At 35.4% G+C, this 20,729-nt stretch overlaps 1 protein-coding gene and 1 long non-coding RNA gene across 9 annotated transcripts in view; both read left to right on the top strand.

Annotated features, from left to right (window-relative positions):
* SBF2 (SET binding factor 2) overlaps nucleotides 1-20,729 on the top strand; it is a 260,675-nt gene that overhangs the window by 174,480 nt on the left and 65,466 nt on the right. For all 8 annotated transcript variants that reach the window (XM_062620140.1, XM_062620136.1, XM_062620144.1 and 5 more), the window contains one exon: nucleotides 16,036-16,104. In XM_062620140.1, coding sequence (XP_062476124.1) covers nucleotides 16,036-16,104 — 69 coding nt within the window. The remainder of the gene's footprint in view (nucleotides 1-16,035; nucleotides 16,105-20,729) is intronic.
* On the top strand, nucleotides 3,226-8,107 carry LOC134164424 (uncharacterized). Its single transcript, XR_009965132.1, has 3 exons — nucleotides 3,226-3,766; nucleotides 3,838-4,558; nucleotides 6,715-8,107. It is a non-coding gene; the product is annotated as an uncharacterized LOC134164424 (long non-coding RNA).

The following is a 20,729-nucleotide window of genomic DNA, read 5'->3' as shown; positions in this document are numbered from 1 at the left end:
AGAACATTAACATTAGTGCAGTGTAGATTTCATGGACGGCACAAAATATCATGCTATCCACAACATGTTTCTGGATCCGTTGTCTGACCAGTGTGCCAGGAGAAGCTGGGGTTCACAGCCTTAAACTAATTAAAGTCTTTACTGAATGATTTTTTTTTTTTTTTGGTATTAGAACAGGCAAAACGAGTTGTTCTTTTGAACATTTTTTCTTTGTAAGAGGAGGAAAAAATGTTAATGCAGGCAAAGGCAGTGGACAAAACAGCCCTTAATTTATTGTTTCAGACCAAATCAAGATTCTAGACTATTGATTTCATTGGAATTTAGCCTGTTATATTTATGAAGTTAAAAGGTATAATCACTTTTGTAAAAAAAGAAAAAATAAGGAATATGCTTATTTTAATGGACTGCTTTGGATCCTTGCCTTTGTCATTTGGAATAGCTGAAATACTAACCATATGTGGTTCTGTTTAGAAGCCACAGGCCACAACTACAGTTATGTTAACACAATTTGTTACTCAGCCTCTGAATCGCACATGTAGAAGTCATAGACTTTGATCCTAACTTGATTATGATTGATGGCTGTTACCTTCCCAAATCTCTATCCATGTAGCTTCCACCCTTACAGAGCTAGTTACTGTGTAAAACATGTTCTGTGGAGAAAACTTAGTTGATGGTAGGCTTGGGTTTTTTCAGTCTTTCGCAGCCTCTCAGGCAGTCATTAGACCATCAGTGTTGCATGGATCAAAACATGAAAACCATAACTACAGAGAGAATCCAAACCAGGGTGCTGAGAGGTGTTACAGGAATCACTTCTTTGATCATTGATATTTTAACTGAACTTTAACAGAGGCACTCAGACTGCCATATACATTTTACACAAGCTCATTTCAAAGAACTGTTTTAACATGATTTAGTATATGTACCATATAACAAAGATTTGACTTCTGTTAATCTTGTCTAATTTCTAATTTCATGAAATTGAAAGCTGAATGATCCTATCTGCAGTTTACTCAGAGTGCCATTGGTGGTATTCTTCCTGGCTTCAAATCTGGAAGCATTCTGTACTTAAAGAACAGAATATACTAAAATATATGAGCACTCCGATTCTCTCTTTCATATGGATGTTCACTTTCTTCCATAGCCTACTTAAATTCATCTCCTCTGAAATCACCGAGGAGTAATCAAAACTGTGGGGAGAGCTGCTGATTCTTGGATACATTTTTTCGCAAGAGCATGCTAAAGATTGTTTCTGCAGCCAGAAATTTTCTGAGTATTCCACAAACATTTTTGAGATTACATGTTGTCTCCATTTATTTTATTGATCACCATAAATACTTTTTTGGAGAAAGGGATTAGGATTTGGGGGGGGGATAACTTTTTTTTGACGTCAGCTTGAACCCTGTAATATTTAATAAATTTACCAAAGTCAACATATTTTCTTGTTGTGCATTGTTTGCATGACAGTTTGAATTTTTTTGTTTCAGTTATTGATAGTACACACTCTTGGGAGCATGAAGAGAAACAAAGATGCTTGCTAAGAGAGAGAGGTACTATTAAAGGGTATATCATATGTTACCAGTTTGTCAAGGGACTATGTTCCATATTTTCCATCTTAACGAAAAATTTACATCCCTTACAAGTTTTCCTGTTTAATTTTCAAAATTTGAAACATAATTATGTACTTAAAATAAAATGAACAAGGTGTAGCACAGTTCTCTGATCACTAAAAAGAAGCTGATCTTAAAGGTCCTTGGTGGAGTTGAAATTCTGTTGAAGCCTGTAATGTCCATGTTAGTGATAAGAAACATTGGCTACTCAGGCAACAGTCTAGTAACAAAGAAATAATGATCTAATTAATTTTCAGTGGAGTCGTTTGAAGTCATAACCTAATTACTTTCAAAATTCTCCAGTAAAAGTTTTCTTGAAGAAATACTTTCAAAAAATTCTGAAAAGACTAAAACCGACATTTGACAATGACTGTATTAGCTAGTGCAGAAATCTTTAGCTTGTACCATACCACTGTAAAGCTTGTTTCTATCACAGTTTTGTATGAAGGTGTAACTTTTTTAGAAATAAACTTGAAATACTTACTCAGAAGTGAATTTTGGTTAGCAGTCTGTGCAAGAACTGTAGTGGCTAGCAGGATTTAAAATCCATATTATTAACAAAAAATGTTGATATATTTCTTTTCATAGCCAGTATGCAGCTTTCAGTTCAGGACCGATACCCCTTTGGAAGCAGCTAAAGCAATGTTTTCCGTGCTTTCTTGGTCTCCTTTTCATTCTTTTCTTTATTCTTTTCTCTCTGTTTGGTAGTTACCCTTTCCTAGTCATTTTTTAGCAAATACTGTATCTCTTGCATTTATTCTATCATGACTCCATTTCTCCAACTTCCCTCTCCCCCTCACCACAACAGAAAACTTTACTAATCATTATTACAAAATAGTTGAATCTTTTGAGTATGTTTAGGAAATCCTGTCAGTAAGTGATCTATCTGGAAACCTGATGTTCTGAAACTTTACAATTCAACTAAGAAATGTTTCTTTAATTTGAAATTTCTTGATGTCTTGATTTGAAACACTATTGGGTTATGGGACTTCTGCGTACTCCAGGACATGTTGCAGGGCTGCAGACTGCTATGATCATCTAATGATTACCAGCATTGCCTAGATTTAGTTTTTCTTGCTTCTATAATTTGGTACACTAGGTGAAGTTGGCAGATAATACGCTTTTCTGAACACTCTTGTCTTTAAATTTGGATTTTTTAACCCTGTGTGTTCTGATGAGGTGAGCATATTATTTTAGGTATACAAAGCTTCCATTCACATGTCAATCTTGGTAAGTTCATTACTGTTGTAAGATGAGATACCTCCCGTATGAAGACAGGCTGAGAAAGTTGGGGCTGTTCAGCCTGGAGAAGAGAAGGCTGCGTGGAGACCTCATAGCAGCCTTCCAGTATCTGAAGGGGGCCTGTAAGGATGCTGTGGAGGGACTCTTCATTAGAGACTGTAGTGATAGGACAAGGGGTAAGGGGTTAAAACTTAAACGGGGATGTTTAGATTGGCTATAAGGAAGACGTTCTTTACTGTAAGGGTGGTGAGGCACTGGAATGGGTTGCCCAAGGGAACTGTGAATGCTCCATCCCTGGCAATGTTCAAGGCCAGGTAGGACAGAGCGTTGGGTGACATGGTTTAGTGTGAGGTGTCCCACTTGATGATCTTAAGGTCCTTTCTAGCCCTAACTATTGTATGATTCTATGAGATAGGGCAGTCCTTATTTTGTTGTGTACTGGCTGCAGTGGTGCCATTATTAAAAACAAAGAAAATAAAAATGTAACACATAATATATCTCTGTATTTAACTCATTCCGGATGAAGATAAAGGATTTGGGTCCAACATTTAATGGCAAGGGGTTTTCTAGAGATTTTCATCAAAATCAGATGTGCAGCACTTCCATGTTATTGTTACGGCAATGTTGAATTTTGGCTGACACTTAGCTGTCATATTTAAAGTCAGAAAAAAATCATGTATTTTGAAGGCAATAGTGAATTCTTTCAAAACTTGGGAAAGTATTTTTGTAGTTGCATTCCAGGTAGTTGGTAGATTATCACAAAAACTAGGACATTTTATCATTGCATTCTTATAATTTGTAAAAATTTATCAAGTTTAACATACTTCTTGAGACAGCAGCTGTATCTAACTGTTGGATGCATACCTTTAATACAGTAAATCTCGCAAGGTGTTTTTCCTTTAATGTAAAATTCTGGTGTTTATCAGTCAGCTTTTTACTTGTTTTATTTCAAAAATAAACACAGATGTTTAGAATCAGCTACTGTAAGAGAAAAACGCTTAATTTTCCTTTTATTGTCATAAAAATACGATATTAGCAGATTAGTACCATACAGTTATTCTAGCTGTTGAGCTAAATGAAAGTATTTTAATCTGGTTTAAACTTCAGTGGTAGCCAAGGGCATCAGAAGAGAAGAGAGGTTGTTTTGAGAAGAGTCAGACTAATGTGAGTATTTATGAATTTAATTTACTAATTCATTGGTATAATAAAATAGAATAGGTAAGACTACGTGCAGATTGAACTGTGAATGTAAAATGATAATTTTTTTGGCATTTTGACATACATCATTTGTGTAACGTTCGTGTGTTGTGACAGAGGAGCTTTGCTGAGGTAGAGGCGGCTGTTATTATTGGTGCATTGAGATAATTTCTATTCATACCATTGTGTATTTGGAGTACATTACCTGGCAAGATAGACTGTTTTCTGCACCTCATTGAAAATGCAGCGAGTTCACTGTTCAGCTTATTAAATTGCTGAGTAAGATCACCTAGTGGGATGTCTGACAGTACTGAATCAAAAGCTACAGTCTAAAAGCAACAAAGAGCAAGCTCCAAAATTTCAGCAGCTTAAGGAGCTTGGACAGAATGTATTCATGGGACATTAGCATGGTACTGAACGAGAAGGCAATTGGGACAGTGGGATTCATGTCAACTCCGACATTGAAAGTCTTCCTCAAAGCCTCAAGATTTCTTTGCTACTTACAGTTGCAGGTAAGATAAAAGGACTGAGAAGGTAGTAAAATGTATCATGATATATGCTCATATTTCTTGCCAGGAGGAGACAAAGATTAGAAATATGTTTATTTTGAGTCATCACATTTATGTTTATTGCACATAACTGGCAGTTCATGTTGATACAGTGTGTTTCGTTCAGTACACACACTAAATAATGCCATCCTGTCCAGCATGGTTTTAGTAATTTGCCATTGCATTCTCTAGAATTGGAATATTGATCTTTTTAGGACACTAAAGCCAGTGCTAAGGCTTAAACTTCTCACTTTTCAGTATCCACACTTTTTTTTCAGCCATTGCAGTCTGGCTTATCCTGGAAGATCCAAATATTAATTGTGTGGAATGAATTTCAAACAGCATGAGTGTAGTTGGGATTTAATATTCCACTAATATCTCACTGTATCCCAGGTTTCCTTTTATGAGTCTTCATCTGCCACTTACTTCCTTAGCAGAACACCCCTTTTTTCATTTTTCCCTATAATTTCAAGAAAATTACAAAAATAATAAACCAGAAAGGTGTTTGAAATAAAATCCTCAGGAAGAAATATCAGATAACTGAGGAGATGATCTGTCAGGGTTTTAAAATGGATTAACTGGCAAAGAAGGATTTCTCTGTGGCTAGTTTGCTGTATGTTGCTGCTAGCAATGATTTAGAAGGCTATGGAATAGGAAAGAACGATACTAAGCTTTCTTACAATTTGTATCAAAGGAGCAGTTTTGCTAAAAGGCAGCGCTATGCCACAGTTCCCTACTACACTTCTGCTTCTTTGGTCCACACAGCAAACTCAAGGATTTTTCTTTCTTCTAGTAGTGTTTGCCCTGCAGAACTGTTTTTACAAAGGAGAGGAATTTGTTTCAAGGACTTTCAAACATGCCCCTTCAGCTAGATGACAAACCAGTATGCTTTGGGATCTTACTTTTTCACTTCTGTAACCAAAGTAGGAGGAGTTACTTCAGGGAATTCTAACCTTCATATTTCCTAGAGCATGTGAAAATCCCAGAGAAAAGTATCAATTCAAGAAGTTTTAAAACTGAAAGATCCAGAGAATAGTGTCACAACTACCAGTCCAGAATTGTTTTATAGTTTCTTCCATTGTCTTTATTTATCTTTTACCAAAAAATGTTTCACACTTGTTTTAGTTTGTATTCTTAGAAAACACCCACTTTATTATAAACATTAAAGGAACAAATTTTTTGTGAAAGTTTCGTGAGAAAGTTCCACATCTCACATGCATTTATCATACTTGTATCATTGAACCACAAAAAACATTAAGACTTCAAATAAAATCTGTATCCCTATGAAAGAAGCTGCTGCCTATGCATTAAAAAGTACAATCCGAACACTTAAAATACTTCACATTAAGTTAAATAAAAATAATCTATTTTTGTATGTATTCTTATCCACAGTTTAAGTATTTGTTTCAGAACGTATGTATTTCACTGATGAATGAGATCTTGAAGGGAGAGCTTCACTAAATCAGGCAGCTTTTTAAATCTCTGAAACTCTTGGGCTTTCCAGGCTTTGGAACAACATTCTTCCTTGATTGCACAGATTTAATGTGTTAATCAAGGTGGACACTGCTCTGCAGCATGCTGCCTAATCACACAGAACATAGCTCCTTCAGTTTTTTCCAAATTTGCCTTAGGTATTCTCTTCTATGAACCATTTATCCTTTAAAAGACTTTATGAGCTGGAGTTATAGAGCCTTAAATTTGCTGGGAGTTTTTTCTGCAGAAAAATCAGGTATTTCTGATAATGGCTTTAGTAGCATTATTTTTCACGATGTGGAATGAGCCTACTCTGATGTACTTACAAGGTTGATTTTTGGATTAAGCAATTGTACAACAGCTTGTGTTAAAGTTGTTAAAACTGCAGCTACTCTTTGAAACATAACAGTAAATTTACATTCCAGTCTATTAAAGAACTGAGAGGTCTGGCAGCAAGGTTGGCAACAAGGGATTTTAGGTTCCATTAGGTTCACCAGCACAACTATACAATGTGTCATTTCTGCCTAAGCATGGAAAAGCCCTTACTGGCTGAATTAAAGATTCACAACCTTATGATAAGCAGAATTACCTCAAAAAACCACAAACACACCCCCCCACCCCCCTTTGTCATCCTTGAAATTCTGCAGCCATTGCAGGTCATCCCAGAAATATCCTCTTCCAGCAGCTGACACTTGTTTAATTAATCCAGAAATGGAGTTGCACCAACAAAGCCGATCCAAGAACACTTATTCCAGAAGCAGCTGGTCATTGTCGTTTTTCTTGTCCTTTGGTGCAGCTGTATGCAGACTAGCTGGTGCCTTTGCCAAAACTGTAGCAATGCTTCTCAGTATATCAAGGTTGGCGTAGAAAAACTGAAGGTCTCAGGCAACAAGATGTCAAATACATATTGAAAAGAAACTCTACTTCTGGCAGTTTGTGAAAAATGCATCTCCCAGAGGCAGTGTTACATGCACACAAACATGTACTTCAGTTCCCAGGGGCACCTGCCAGAGCCCTGTGGATGCATCTGGTATTTCTATATCTATATTTTTAAAAGGAAAAAAAAGAATATTTGTTATCAGCTTTCTCTCCAATAATTTTTGTCTTTGCTGGTTAAGCACAGTGTTTTCCCTTTATATACTTAATCTGGGCGTTTTTCTGTTCTGCACTTCTGATAGTTTCCATCTCTTGGATGAGATCTTTAAACTCTCTGATTATTTTATTCTTTTGCCCCGCTATGGTATATATATCTCTTGGTGAGACTAATGTGTTAAACATTTTTGACTTTGGTACAAGATATTCTTCCCCCTCCTATCTCTCATCAGCCTTACACATTGTTTCCAATTATTTACTCTTTACCTCATATATTTCTTTGAGAAACTGAATATCACTATTCTAAATCTGTTCAATTCTACTGCCAGTTACTAGTCTTACAGTGCTTTTTTTTTTTCCCCTGATGTCAAGGTACTTCAAAATATTTCTATTTCTTCTCATTTTAGGTGCCCATTAAATTCAACTGCAGTGTTACCCGTTTTAGCGATTCTTTAGAGCTGTCTATACTGTACAGAGTTTGCTCATATCTGCAAATGGCAACAAAGTAGGGTCATTAATTTTGTACCTTTTTCTGAATTTTAAGGCACAGTCTTGGTTTGACATGTATCGCACAGCACATGGTTCCGGTTGCTGTTCATATGTAGCTTATGTTTTTGCATGCCGTTACCCTCTCTCCTGTGCAGAACTTTGCATTTGTCTTTATTGAAGTTCAGGAAGTTCTTGTTAGTCTTTTTCTGACAGGCTGTGATGCCAGTTAGTAGCAGTCCTGTTACCCAGTGTATATACCACTTCCTCAAATGATGAAGGTGCATTTCATGCCATTTACCAGGTCATTAATGAAAATATTGCCTATTAAACTCAGAACCATTAACTGCTGTTTTTTGCTGTTTTTGCAGACAGTGCAATCAGTTTTCCATTCTTTCATATAGACTGTATCTCTCCAGCTTGCCTACTAGGATACCAAAGGAGCCAGTGTCAAAAGCCCTGTTAAAGACTGTGCTGCTCTTTCCTCAGCCACAGAGGTTGTTTCATCATAGAGGTTTCTCTTGGTCAGCCTATGCTTTCTGTTCTCAACCACTTTCTTGTTCTTCATGTATCTGGAAATGCTTTCTATAAGGATTTGCTCCCTACAGTCCACCTATAGATCCCTTGAACCTGTTCCTTGTCTTCTTTGAGGTGTTGCCCAAGGTTTTACTTGTTTCCTCAGCAAATCAGTTATAATTGACGAGGTACCTATAACTAGTCTACCAAGAAAGAAAGTCTACCAAGAGACTAAGTCTACCAAGGGGAAAGTTTTGGGGCTTAGAAGTTCTCTTCTCTAAGGTAATGTCAGGGTGGTTTTTAGCATAAATAAAAATTATTTTGTAATTGCATGATATAAAATGGAAAATTTTCAGTGAGGCCTATTTCCAAGTTACATTTCATCAGCCATTGTATGTTCAATTTCTCCATAGTGAACTAGACCCAGAATCTTTAGGTAATTGATTTGAGCTGAATGTAGACTCTGCATTTTAGAAGACAGGTGTAAAATTCCACTTCTAGCCAAACTTTATTTTTTTCTGAAGTAAAAACCTGATTTTTTTCAGTGAATCACTTCCTGTACATGTAGAAACCTGGTATTTTTTTTTTAAAAAAAAGGTGTTAATTCTTATTAAGTTGTAAAAATTGTATAGAATTGCACCAATGATGTGATGCATTTCTGTTGAAAGTATATAAAATTAGAAAGTTGCATTAGAGAACAATAAAATTAAAGTAAGCAAGATGAACGTATTCTTATGTGTTTGGAAGTTTGTGACTTTGCTTATAATTTAGAAGAGATGCTACTGTGCACTGAATGAACGCTAACATGCATAAGAACGTGTACTGTGCACTTGTGAACTGATTCACTAGTAGATAACTGGACTATACTGGAATACTGCATCTATTTTAATAGTTCTTCTAATATTTTAAGCATTTTTTTTGTTGTTCCCTAACTCTATTAGCCAAACTGTCCATAAAGTGGTTTATGAAGTATCCCGTCTATGTTTCACAATCACTGCAAAGTGCTTTGGTCTACCAGGGCTTGAGGAGTACATTGCTGTTTTTATAGATATTATGAATTAATTGCTCCTTTCCAACTGAGCTGTTACTGGATATTGATCATTGTATTCTCATGCACTGCAGTGTAGTCTATCATTTGAATGTTGTTTGTCAAATACTTTTTACAAATTACTGTGCAGGACCTTGTATCACAGCTGGTGTAGTTTAAGGTTTGGACAGAGTCACTGTGAATGAAGCCCTGCTGTGAAATAAAAGTCAAAAGGCATCTTGGCATCCCAACCATTTCCTTGGGAGAAGATTACAGCCTGAGTATGTTGAACTTTATTGCCATGGGCCTCATGACAGTATTCAGAAACATGCATGGCATTTCTGTTAAAGAAACTCAGATGTGTTTAGACGCAAGGGATGGCATTCTTGAGTTCATCATTATCTTGCAAAAAAGTTAAATGTTTTTATGCTTTTGGGGTACAGTAAAAATACAGTGAAGAATGTGTAATTTATGCACATAAAGATTGAGGTTCCTGATTTCTTAAACATAATTTGTTACAAGAAGGAGGAAATGACTAATTTCAACCCAAGACGGAAATGTATTTATTGAGAAACAAGGTGGGGGGTGGGCAGGAGGGAGGGGTTGAGGTGGTGAGAGGGGTGGACGGACTCAACAGCTCTTCTTTGGGTAAAATGCTGTTTGCTGGTTTGGCTTGCTGTAGGATCAGAAATACAATGGATCTGCATAGAGAGAATGTGCTGCATTCATTAATTTGCGAACTTGTGGAGTAAAGCAAAAGAAAACTTAAAAATCAATGAACTTTATGTGTTTGCGTAATTCCATCTAAATTGTATCAATTTAATTCTGTTCCTTATGCCACTATGTTTCCAAGATAGGCAGACATACAAGATTCAGGGTCAGGTAAAAACAAATACGAAGCTCTTCAGGAAGTAAAATCCTTCTGAATCTCCTGCAACCTGGAATGGCAGGCCCATAACATCTTGTGTCCTATTGGTGACATAATAGGCTCCTTAGCCAAATCAGCGTTATGATGGCTTCTAGTCAGACAGAAAGAATACAAGGTCAGAACAAATAGGTGAGGATTCTTCTGGGTTTGGTGCAGTTCTTTTGGCTTTTGCATTGGCACTGGTAATGAACATAATGGTCATAGAGGATGAAGAAAGTGTTAACATCTGGCATAATTTAGAGGACAAGTGAAGTCTATGTAATATAGATTTCGTGTTGAATGATTGCTGTCAGATAGGAACCAGGTAACAATCTGAGAAGTTGCTCAAAAGTCCAGGGGTGGTTCTGTTCACTTTTAAACCAATAGGCAATACGAGTGTACAGTTTCGTTTTTATTACCTGAGAATCATTGCAACAGTGAGCAAAAACTAAAAGCTTGTGTTAATGAGTAACACTTAAAATGTGCTAGGGTAATTTATGAGTGAAGAGGTGGTTTTGTGAGTTAATAATTTTGAAAGACTGTATATATCCTTACCAAAATGAGAAGTTGTGAAAATAATGAGAATTACGGAAGGCAATATCTTCTGACTTTTGAGTGTGTTCTTGTAGTTCTGCTGATAGCTAAGTTCACAGGTAGTCAGCTCTATGGGCCTCCTAGGTATGTCTGTCTTCCATTCTGTTTCTCAAGTCCTGGAAGAGTTGCATTTAACAGAATTGTAGCTATTTCATTAAGGTTTGATTTGGACTTTGGTGACAAAACGAGAAAACTTTGATCCCATTATAAAGCAGAGCAGCAGGTAGCAGTGATGTTAGTTTCACTAGGCAAAACTGTGTAGGAATGTTAGAACAAAAGTAACTATATATTAATTTTCACTGAAAAAAATTTGCTTATGATCTTTCAATAAGATTTCATACTATGTTTTGAAACTAATTATCCACTGCTAGTAATAAGTAATGCAACTAATTAGCTAAATATGTCATTTTGACTGTTGCTCCAGATGATGGCTTTATCTGTGGAATTAAAACTTGTAGTTTAAATCATAGAATCATAGAATAGTTAGGGTTGGAAAGGACCTTAAGATCATCAAGTTCCAATCCCCCTGCCATGGGCAGGGACACCTCACACTAAACCATCTCACCCAAGGCCTCGTCCAACCTGGTCTTGAGCACTGCCAGGGATGGAGCATTCACAACCTCCCTGGGCAACCCATTCCAGTGCCTCACCACCCTAACAGGGAAGAATTTCCTCCTTATATCCAATCTAAACTTCCCCTGTTTAAGTTTTAACCTGTTACCCCTTGTCCTATCACTGCAATCCCTAATGAAGAGTCCCTCCCCAGCATCCCTATAGGTCCCCTTCAGACACTGGAAGGCTGCTATGAGGCTGCTATATTTGTAAAATTTACATTGGAAATTCAAAATAGGACCTTTGTTTTAAGGCAGTTTATAATTATATTAGATACAGTCAGTACATTGCAAAATTGACAGTTTATTTAGTTGGATTTTTAAGTCTAAGTGAATGTAAAGGACATTGGTTGTAACATTAATTAACATAGAATAGGCTTTCTTTGATAAAAACTTCCATTTTCAATAGTTCAATTGCATTAATATTGTATTCATGTATGGATGCATAAACTTTATTCAGTTTGTCTAATGAAAATGAATTATTTTCTCTAAAATTTGCTCATTAATATTCAATTCTAATTTTGAATTACATTGCAGGTCTACATGGTGAATCCCTGTTCCTTTTAACATGTTTTCTAAACTGGACTGCTAAATCCTCACACTACCGAAATCATCTGTTGATTTTGGAACCAATATTTCACCTGTAATTTGTAGCCAGTGTGCTGCACTTGGTTATAGTTACCTTATACATGCTGACTTAACAGTACTTTAAAAGCACACACGACCCTCAAGTTTCTGGCATTTTTTTTCTTGATTCATTATGAGCTTAGTCCTGCATGGTGATGAAGGCTTTTGACCTTCATGAAAATTGACAATATTCAGTACTTCTCAGGAGGCACAGTGCAATACTGAGAGTTACTTTAGCAGTATTTTTAATAAAGCATAGATGCAGCAGACTATACTGCCAAAAAAAGTTATGGATAAAGAACTGTCATGTTTAGCTTTTCAGTTTGGAAAGTTTGAAGGCATTCACTGCATGCTACATTAATTTCATGTGATCGTCAGGCCTGCAGGAAATTCCAGTCATTTATAGTGCTGCTGAATGTAAAGCAAAATTGGGTCCCAAGTTTTCAGCATACTCAGATTTCTTTAGATTATTTAAAATGTGGTGTCCAATTGAAAAGCTTACTGCCCAAAGCAGAATGTGGTTTAACACAAGAAACATCACTGTATCAGCTAGCAATTGACGAGTGAGACTATTAAGATGGATTTAAAAAGGAAATTGCACTCCAAATATTATCAGATATTTATCTCCTAGATCTTTATCATGTGACTAAGTGAAAGTAGAAATCCCTCAGTATCAGTTGTTATTTACTGCAGCCTGTTCAGGAAAATGCATAAGCTTATGCTTGGCTGTCACTGTGCTTCATTGACTTTGACTTGCTCTTGTAGTCAGTGGGATGTTAAAGGGTTCTTAAGGGCTTTATTGAATCTGGGCCTGCACTTTCAGTAGCAGATCAAGGAGAAACCTTTACCTGAGGTGGTTCTTCTTAGCTGTTCATCACTAGGATCAGATTTTGGAGGACATCTCAACTTAATGATGACATACAATACCTTGTTTTCCAAACAGAAGTTCAGGTCAGTACTTGTTCTGAAGTCAAGAATGAGGAGAAGGGTTGCCTCTCCTCTCCAGTACCAGAAGCCTAATCCAACCACCAGATTCCAAAAACCAGATATTGGCAGTCCCATGCATCCATCCAGGCAGTCAAAACTTCCTAGCTGTCAGTTCTGCAGTGTAATGACAATATCTAACCACCAACATTTTGTTGCATATTTAAACTGAGAGGAACATAAATCACGTCTTATCAAAGTAAATAAAGTAAGGAAAAACAGTCTTGTTTTATTATTCACATGTCAATTCACTATAATGAAACTATTTTAAATGTACAGGAATTCCTGAAACACTCCCAATCTGCTACAGAGTTCAGCACCATTCTGAATATATAGTCAGTATGACCAGAATAATGTCCCAGGTCTTCATTCAATTACACATGGATTCAAAGTAGTACTCTGCATGTGGCATGGTGGAAGTCTACATTTCGCTGTCTAGGATATTGGGTTTTATTATTGGAAATTGATTTGCTGATAATTTTTGTTCCACAGATGTGGTTTAGCTTAATTTCGTGCAGATGAGGGGGAACAGCTTCAATTATTTTATGGTATTCGATTTGTCTACTTCTGTAGCAGTAGTAAGAGGTATTTTTCATAATAAGACATTATTACATATAAGGCAGATGAATTACTTTGTTTCAGGAGTCTGAATCAATTGCATACTGTAAATATATGACATTTCTAGTACTTTGGTTTGCCTGTATGATTGAGAAACCAAGATTTCAGTGCTGCGTCTCTGTTAACTATGGCATTGTCTTGCATCTTCAAAGCAGATGAACAGTTAATTAATTTCACTATTCTTAAAATAGCAGCATTATGCTTTATTCCTAGCTGAGATCATTTTACATTTCTTGTCATATGCTGGAGGAGAAAATATATAGAGAGATAATAATTCCATACTACAAATCCAGGGGGTACTGCTGACATAGAATATGTGGAGAATTTCATACTTGTAAGAAGGAATGGAAAAATAATCTACTGTGTTGTTTATGTGGTGATGATATATATCTCTGAGACATATGTTAGCTCTTGGAATATTGAATACTCTCTAGGTGAAGATACATTGCTCAGTTTTTATAAAGATATTTTTGTGTATATTTTGGGTAAAAGCCAAAGCTCTTATAAGTAATTTGAGCTAAGGGATTAAGTAGAATAACTTGAAACAATAAGGTTGGATCCTTTTATACCTGGTTATAAATAAGCACCTGCTGAAATAATATATGTATTTTTCTGAACACTGTTGAGCATTCCTAAAGGTTGTTTTAAATGGGAAGTTTTCTGATTAAGTAAAAAAATACTATTTCCCATATCTTTATATTAAACTCCAAATACATGTGCTAAATTGTGGTTGGGGGTTAAGGGATGGATAACAATAGGAAATAATGCAGAAATTTAAAATTAAAAGAAGATGAGTCTGTGTCCTTTAATGTTATTGTGTTAACATTTTACAAACTAATTTGGGGTTTTTGTATATATGTCACAATACTAAAAAGCATCATTAGAATATATATTGAGTTTCTCAGTGTCCTCTTTACTTACTGCTTTCCTCTACCAGATTGGAATGTGTTAGGAAGTGTGGGCACTTGCGCAATTTTTGTTTCCCATGCATAGTTAGCATACATGAATTTATGCAGAACTACACACATTAAAATCTGGAGTAACTGTGCAGAAGTAAAGTTTCTCATCTATGAATTTGTACACCTTTTCAGAATACACCTGTAAGTAGTTTTCTAAATGCTACCGTATTTAACATTATATGGACGTTGTTTTTTCTGTTTAGATGAGCTTGATTGAAGTAATCAAAGATGATGTTCAGAAAGGATTAAATGGGTTTTTAGACTAATGAGAAGCAAAATAGGCTTGTGATTCTTTTTTTTTTTTTTTGTCTATTTTTTTAAACCTCACTCAGCAGTGATTTAAGAAAAGAGAGATGAATACAAAGAACATCCTAATGATCCTTAACATGATTGTTCCTGTAATGCAGATTTAATAACTCTGCTATCACAGTTGGCTAATGCCAACTTTTTGTTAGTTGGGTTTTAGAGAACTCTGATACGAGATGAAGGCATGAATGAAAAGTCTGGCAGAGGAACGCTTGAGTTATTTCAATTTTGGAATTTGGTCAGATGTTATAGGTAGCTAATAGGAGTGTGGTTTCAGTTGGAGGGTACCCATTGTAAGAATGAATGTTAGAAATGAATTGTTCAAGTGGAAATGTATCACAATGGTGATACATTTGTCTAGCAGAACTATGTCCATTTTGTTCTTCAGTGTTAACAAAAAGAGCTAATGGAAAAAAAATCTAGTCACTTTAAAAAGAAAAGAAAGTATCTTTTAACTCTTGAGTATTTTTGGTTGGTTTTTTTTTTTTTTTTTAGTCTTAAAAATTCAAGTAGTTTGTTTTTTAAATATTAAGTTACATTCCAATTCTGGTTTCTTTTAAAAGACTTCCGTAATAAAATCACTATTTTCATCAGTGCAATTTCTAGTTGATTTACTTTGGCATACCCTTTTAAGCCTAGAGAGTCACGAATGACACACTTGACTGTTCAATGAGGCATTCTGAGACTGTGAGGAGGATGGGTTTTCATTTTTTAAAGTTAACCTTGTGCCAAACGTTTGTAGAGGTTGTGGAGGTGATCATTTCGTATTAAATAAATGTCTATTTCTTTGTGTAAACTCTTTGAAAGTACATTCTTTGGTCATCACATCAGCTCCATTTTAGTCAGATTTGCTGTTGACCCAAGTGGAAGCAAGCTACCTTTTTATTGTTTCCTAAATGAGCAATACTTTCCTTTCTCTTTGTAAACTGTTGGTGAAGTTATATTTCAAACATGTGAGTTAGAAAGGTGCTAATAAATTCCTTAAATGGGAAGAATCGTAGCAATACCTGTCTAGCAGAAATCAAGAAAATATATGTATATGTACACACATATATAAATATGCTATTCATATTATTCATACATGAAATTAAAGTTACAATGTGTGAAGGGAGGGCATCAGAAATAAATCGTATTTCAGTGATTATTTCACATTCAGAAATAAATCATAAATCAGAAATAAAATTATAATGGATAACATTGAAAATAGTTTTGCTTATTTTCTTTGTATGTTTTTCTTGAAGGATTGTTCATCTTCAGAAGAATATAACATTGCTGCAGCATTGCTACCCCTGACAACTGCTTTTTACAGGGTAAGCTTTTACTGAAAACCACTCCAATTTTGTATTGTTTTACATTGCATACATTGTTAAAATGAGAAAGTGACAGCAAGAGATACATGGCAGGGTAAGAGGGTTCATTCTAAAATTGATTCTAATAGGCTGGTATGAACATTTCTTCAGAATTACACTTACTGGTGTAGGGTGATGATGATTATGATAAGTTTACCCAGAACTGAGTGCAGGATTGTAGGATGGGTTAGAGAATTACTGAATTATAATTAGCCATTAAAATAATTGAAAATAATAATTTCTGATGTTATTGTGTAAAAGCTGTTTGTTGGACTAATTTTTTGTTTTATTTGGCATGTAAAGTTTTCTAAAGTTTTCAGTCTGTGGAGTTGTTAACTTTGGAGAATATTATGAATGGCATATTTTAATTGTGTATTTGTTTTCCATTTCTTACGCTTGTTTTTTGTTTTGGTTTGGTGTTGGGGGTTTTTTGCATAATGTTTGATAGTGATAAGATATAATAGGATGGTAAATATGTAGATTTAAATAAGCAAATTCTGCAAGCATTTATTTCAAAAGGAGAACGTTTGTGTGTATGGCTGTTGTTATTTCAGCGTGCCAGTACAGTAGCGTTTTCACCACTTCTAGTTAGCTTAGGTCCTGCTTTTCAGGGTGTACGTATCTGAGGAAGTAAGAAGTTCAGAACATGGACTTTTTAAAAATGTAAATATTGTTGTACAACTTAGTTTGGGAAATAAGAGTTTAATCATTGGTCATTGGTACATCATGATACTAAAAAATCGCAGTTACTGTGACAGTCTAGCTAGACATTAACAACATGTGATAGAAGAAAAATATAACCTTCCATCCTTCAGATGGTGTATGAGGCATTTATGTGTAGCCATAGATAAAATGAAGAGATATTCCTATGTTAGCCAAATAGAAACTAAACAGTGAGCTGAGAAATCAATCAGTGCTTTTTAATTTAAACTATCCATTCTAATTGAACAATTTCTGATTGTTTTATATTAGAAATTGATTCTGTGATGTGACTTTTAGAATTAAAAATGTGGAATTTTACATGCCATAGAACCTGGAAACATCTGCTGAAGGCAAGAGCAGTTTTATATGCATAGCAAGTTTCTTGAAATCTAATTAAGCCAGTATTTACTACATATCTAAAGCATAAATTGGTATATTTTCTCTCTTGTAATCATTAAAACCATGGAAAAGTTTTATTTAAATGGGATTTATTTTAGAGGTGTACATAATACCCCAAGGCTGCTTTCTGGAAAGTCTGTGGAGTATTTTCGTTCTCATATTAGCTAGCATGATTAGATTTTTCAGTCCAAGCAAATAAATTTTTTCCCATTTTTAATTACATGCTCAGTTCATTCTTTTCCTTCTATTGAGTCCTTGAACAGGAACAGCAGAATCATGAGTTGTTTGTCATTTGTTGCTGGCACTAATGCTTAAATACACTTTGCTATTTTATTTCTTGCTACTGCATTCATCCTGTATTATGAAGAAAGACTGACTTTAATTTTGTTTCATTTTCTGATTTTTAGTTTCCCTAATAAGAAAGGCCAAGAGAGTCCACATAGCTCTTTACCCTGAGAGGTACAGATTATTTGTAGCAGTTTTGTTAGATTCCACATTTTGTAAAGTTTGCTTAAGTATTGATTTAACTCTAAAGCTATAAACTCTGGGAACTGTGAGTCCCCGGATGTAAGAAACATGAGCAATTTTATTTTTCAGACCTGAATTAAAAATGTAAGTAACCTGACTGTTAACTTGCAAAAGCCAGCTGTTCATGCATAATAGAAAAAGAATTTTGTTTTTCCCAGATCTAATCCTCAGGTTCAGTGATGACCCCCTTTGGTATGTCCCATTAGATACAATTCTTTGGCAAAAGTACTTATTTTGGTATAAAACTATTCATACTAAATACAAACTGGTATCTTTTTCAGAACGTAAGATCAGTTGACAAACTTTGCTGCGATTAGTTAAAATTAACAGTTTGAGATTCTATTTGGAATGTATATGAAAAGGAAACTTTTTTGAGCACTTTTCAGTCTCTCTAGAGGTTTTCAAAATTGTATCCTGGACTAGAGTATGTTCTACCTGACCTGAACCTGTGTTAGGAACAATGGTCTGTATCAGTATTCTTAAAGTAAGAAAAATGGGTGTAGTTTTTCCACCCCATAATATCTCTGTAACCCTTTGGACAGATTCCTGCTCTGGAGTTACAGCAAACTAATGTTCTTCCCCTCTTTCGGGGAGAAATCATATCAAATCCTGCTGCTTTACTTTTCTCCCTTGAGCTGCCTGCTTTTTCTAATGTGTTAACAGTTCGTAAGTTCTGTTTTCACTGGATTTCCATTTACCCAGATCTTAGCTGGAATGATTAAAGTTTTGTTGCTTAACACAGCATATTGCTGTTCTGTCTCTGGTAAGTCCAGAGGAGTGTACAAACTAAAATTAAGATCATTTGGGGGATTGTTTGTTTTTTTATTAAAATACCTTAAGGAAAACTGTTATGTGTGTGCTGTCAAACTATGTCATGCCTTTTCCACCGAGTTGCTTGTCAATTTTACTTTAATTACCATTAGTTTGCATGCGCACTTGAAGCTGCATTTCACTTTTCTGGAGGCAGAGTGCAGGTATTCCAGTACTGTTGCTTCAGTATGCAGAATAGTATTATCTTTGTTGTAAGTGTGATTGTGTTTATGCTTTCCAAAAAATTGTGAAGTGCTTCACAGTCTGTACTTGTTTCTGTTGATGTTTGAGTTATCAGAATACCATCTTTAATGCCAGCAGCATATTAAATATTACTTCACAGAGCCCTGTTGAAACTGCACAGTGTTCTTGGTAGCAGGTTTCCATTTGTGTCTGCATTGGTATTACTGTGCAAGTGATATTCCGAATTGAGTTATCAATGAGAAATCCTGTAGTGAATCTAAAAATCTAGAGTTATATCAGTAAAATATGTATTTTGCCATCTATGTTTGCTATAGCATTTACATGGGAAATTATGATAGGATTTCATGTCACAAGATTTTATCATTAATGACATTCCTGTTGCTTCAAATGAAATAATAAAAAGAACTTAACCAACAGCCTTTATGAAAGGATTATTGTGTATGTAAATGTTGTTTCAGTTTATTTACCAAACACCAAACAGAGCACTAATGAAACAATTACCTGTTCTTCATAAATAGCTTTCCTCTATGTTGCCACACATAGTGCAGACAGCAGGTGTTTAAGGTGTATAAATAATGAGAAGGATGTGTTTTAGTGGGAGTCCAGCAGATGAAAGCAAGCAAGTAGTTAAGAGAAGCGTACTTCTAGAGGTGATGTAAGTTTCTGGAATGGTTTTCCCATGAAGTAGTCAATGCTCTAGCCTTGAGGTATTTTAAAATATTCTTGGGAAAACAGTAAAAAATATACAGAAAGGAACAAGCTTGCATGATCTAACAGGTCTTAATGTCTTTGCTTGCATAAAGATGATTTCTACATATAGCTAATTAAAATAACAAAAGCATTACCCTGTGTACAGCATTCTACCAGCTCTTGGGATGTCTGCTGAAATTTCAGAATTCCAGCTCCTGAAGTCTGGTGAGTGATCTGTTGTGAAACTTGATTAGCAGGAGTTGATCCCACTCTCATAGCTGGTGGGATTAAATTCATAGACAGGAAGTTAGTATTGGTTGCATATTTGTGGCCTGGAATAATAATTGAATTTTTCTAGAAAAAATAGTCACAATGCTTTTTAAAAATTTTTAATATTAGACATGAGTTGTTAGCAAAATGTGACTCATCACTGACAGTGGACTTTGGTGTGTACTGTTAATGTCACAAAAACAAACACATCTTTTCCTCCTGGGTTAAAAAAAGGTTTTAGTTTACCATAAATAATACGGTTGGAATTTTGTTTAAAATTGAAACAATATAAATAAAATGCCTTTATACATGAAGATAAAAGAATTTTTCCATGTTTTTTTGTATGAATGACCCATGCTTATTTCCTATTCAGTGATTTTCTCTGTGTATAAAATAGAAATGTGGTATGCCCTGATGCTGTGGAAAAGAGGTCTTTTTCTGTATGTGGGGAGAAAGAACAAGTTGAAAAGGACATATTTTGATTATATTTCCATTTTATTAATCCATCAAAGATGACAGTTTGACAATTGTATTATTGGCCTTATCAGACTCATATGATTTGGATACTGTTTCACTTACGTCTCTCTGCCGAAGTGGCAAGATGTCTGACAGCACTGCATTTCTTCAAGTTCTACTGTGCAGGAAGAGTGATGATCAGTGGCAGGTATCAGTTTCAGCCTGTCTACTGAACAGCAAACAGAGGAAGCAAAAGCTTTTTCCTCACTGCTATTCTATGCCAAGTCATGGTCAGAGTGTCCACTTCTCTATCTTTTTCAGCTTTTCAGGTTTGGCAGTCAGATCAAACAGTCTTTCTTGCATCCCTCAGCTGTTGTAGAACCTGTATGTGCAGATCATAATACAACTTCTGCACTTTCGGGGGATCTTTTTCAAAATGTTGTAATTAATACTTTACCTCATTACACAATAGATAGCAACACACTTGCAGACTTTTGTTATCTGGCATTCAGAAGTGACAGTTCTGA

The sequence above is a fragment of the Pezoporus occidentalis genome, unplaced genomic scaffold (assembly GCF_034315485.1).
Source record: "Pezoporus occidentalis ecotype Australia unplaced genomic scaffold, CSIRO_AGI_Poc_V1 ctg22, whole genome shotgun sequence".
NCBI lineage: Eukaryota > Metazoa > Chordata > Aves > Psittaciformes > Psittacidae > Pezoporus > Pezoporus occidentalis.
Note: the sequence above shows the minus strand (reverse complement) of the source record. Positions and strands in the feature narration are given on the sequence as shown.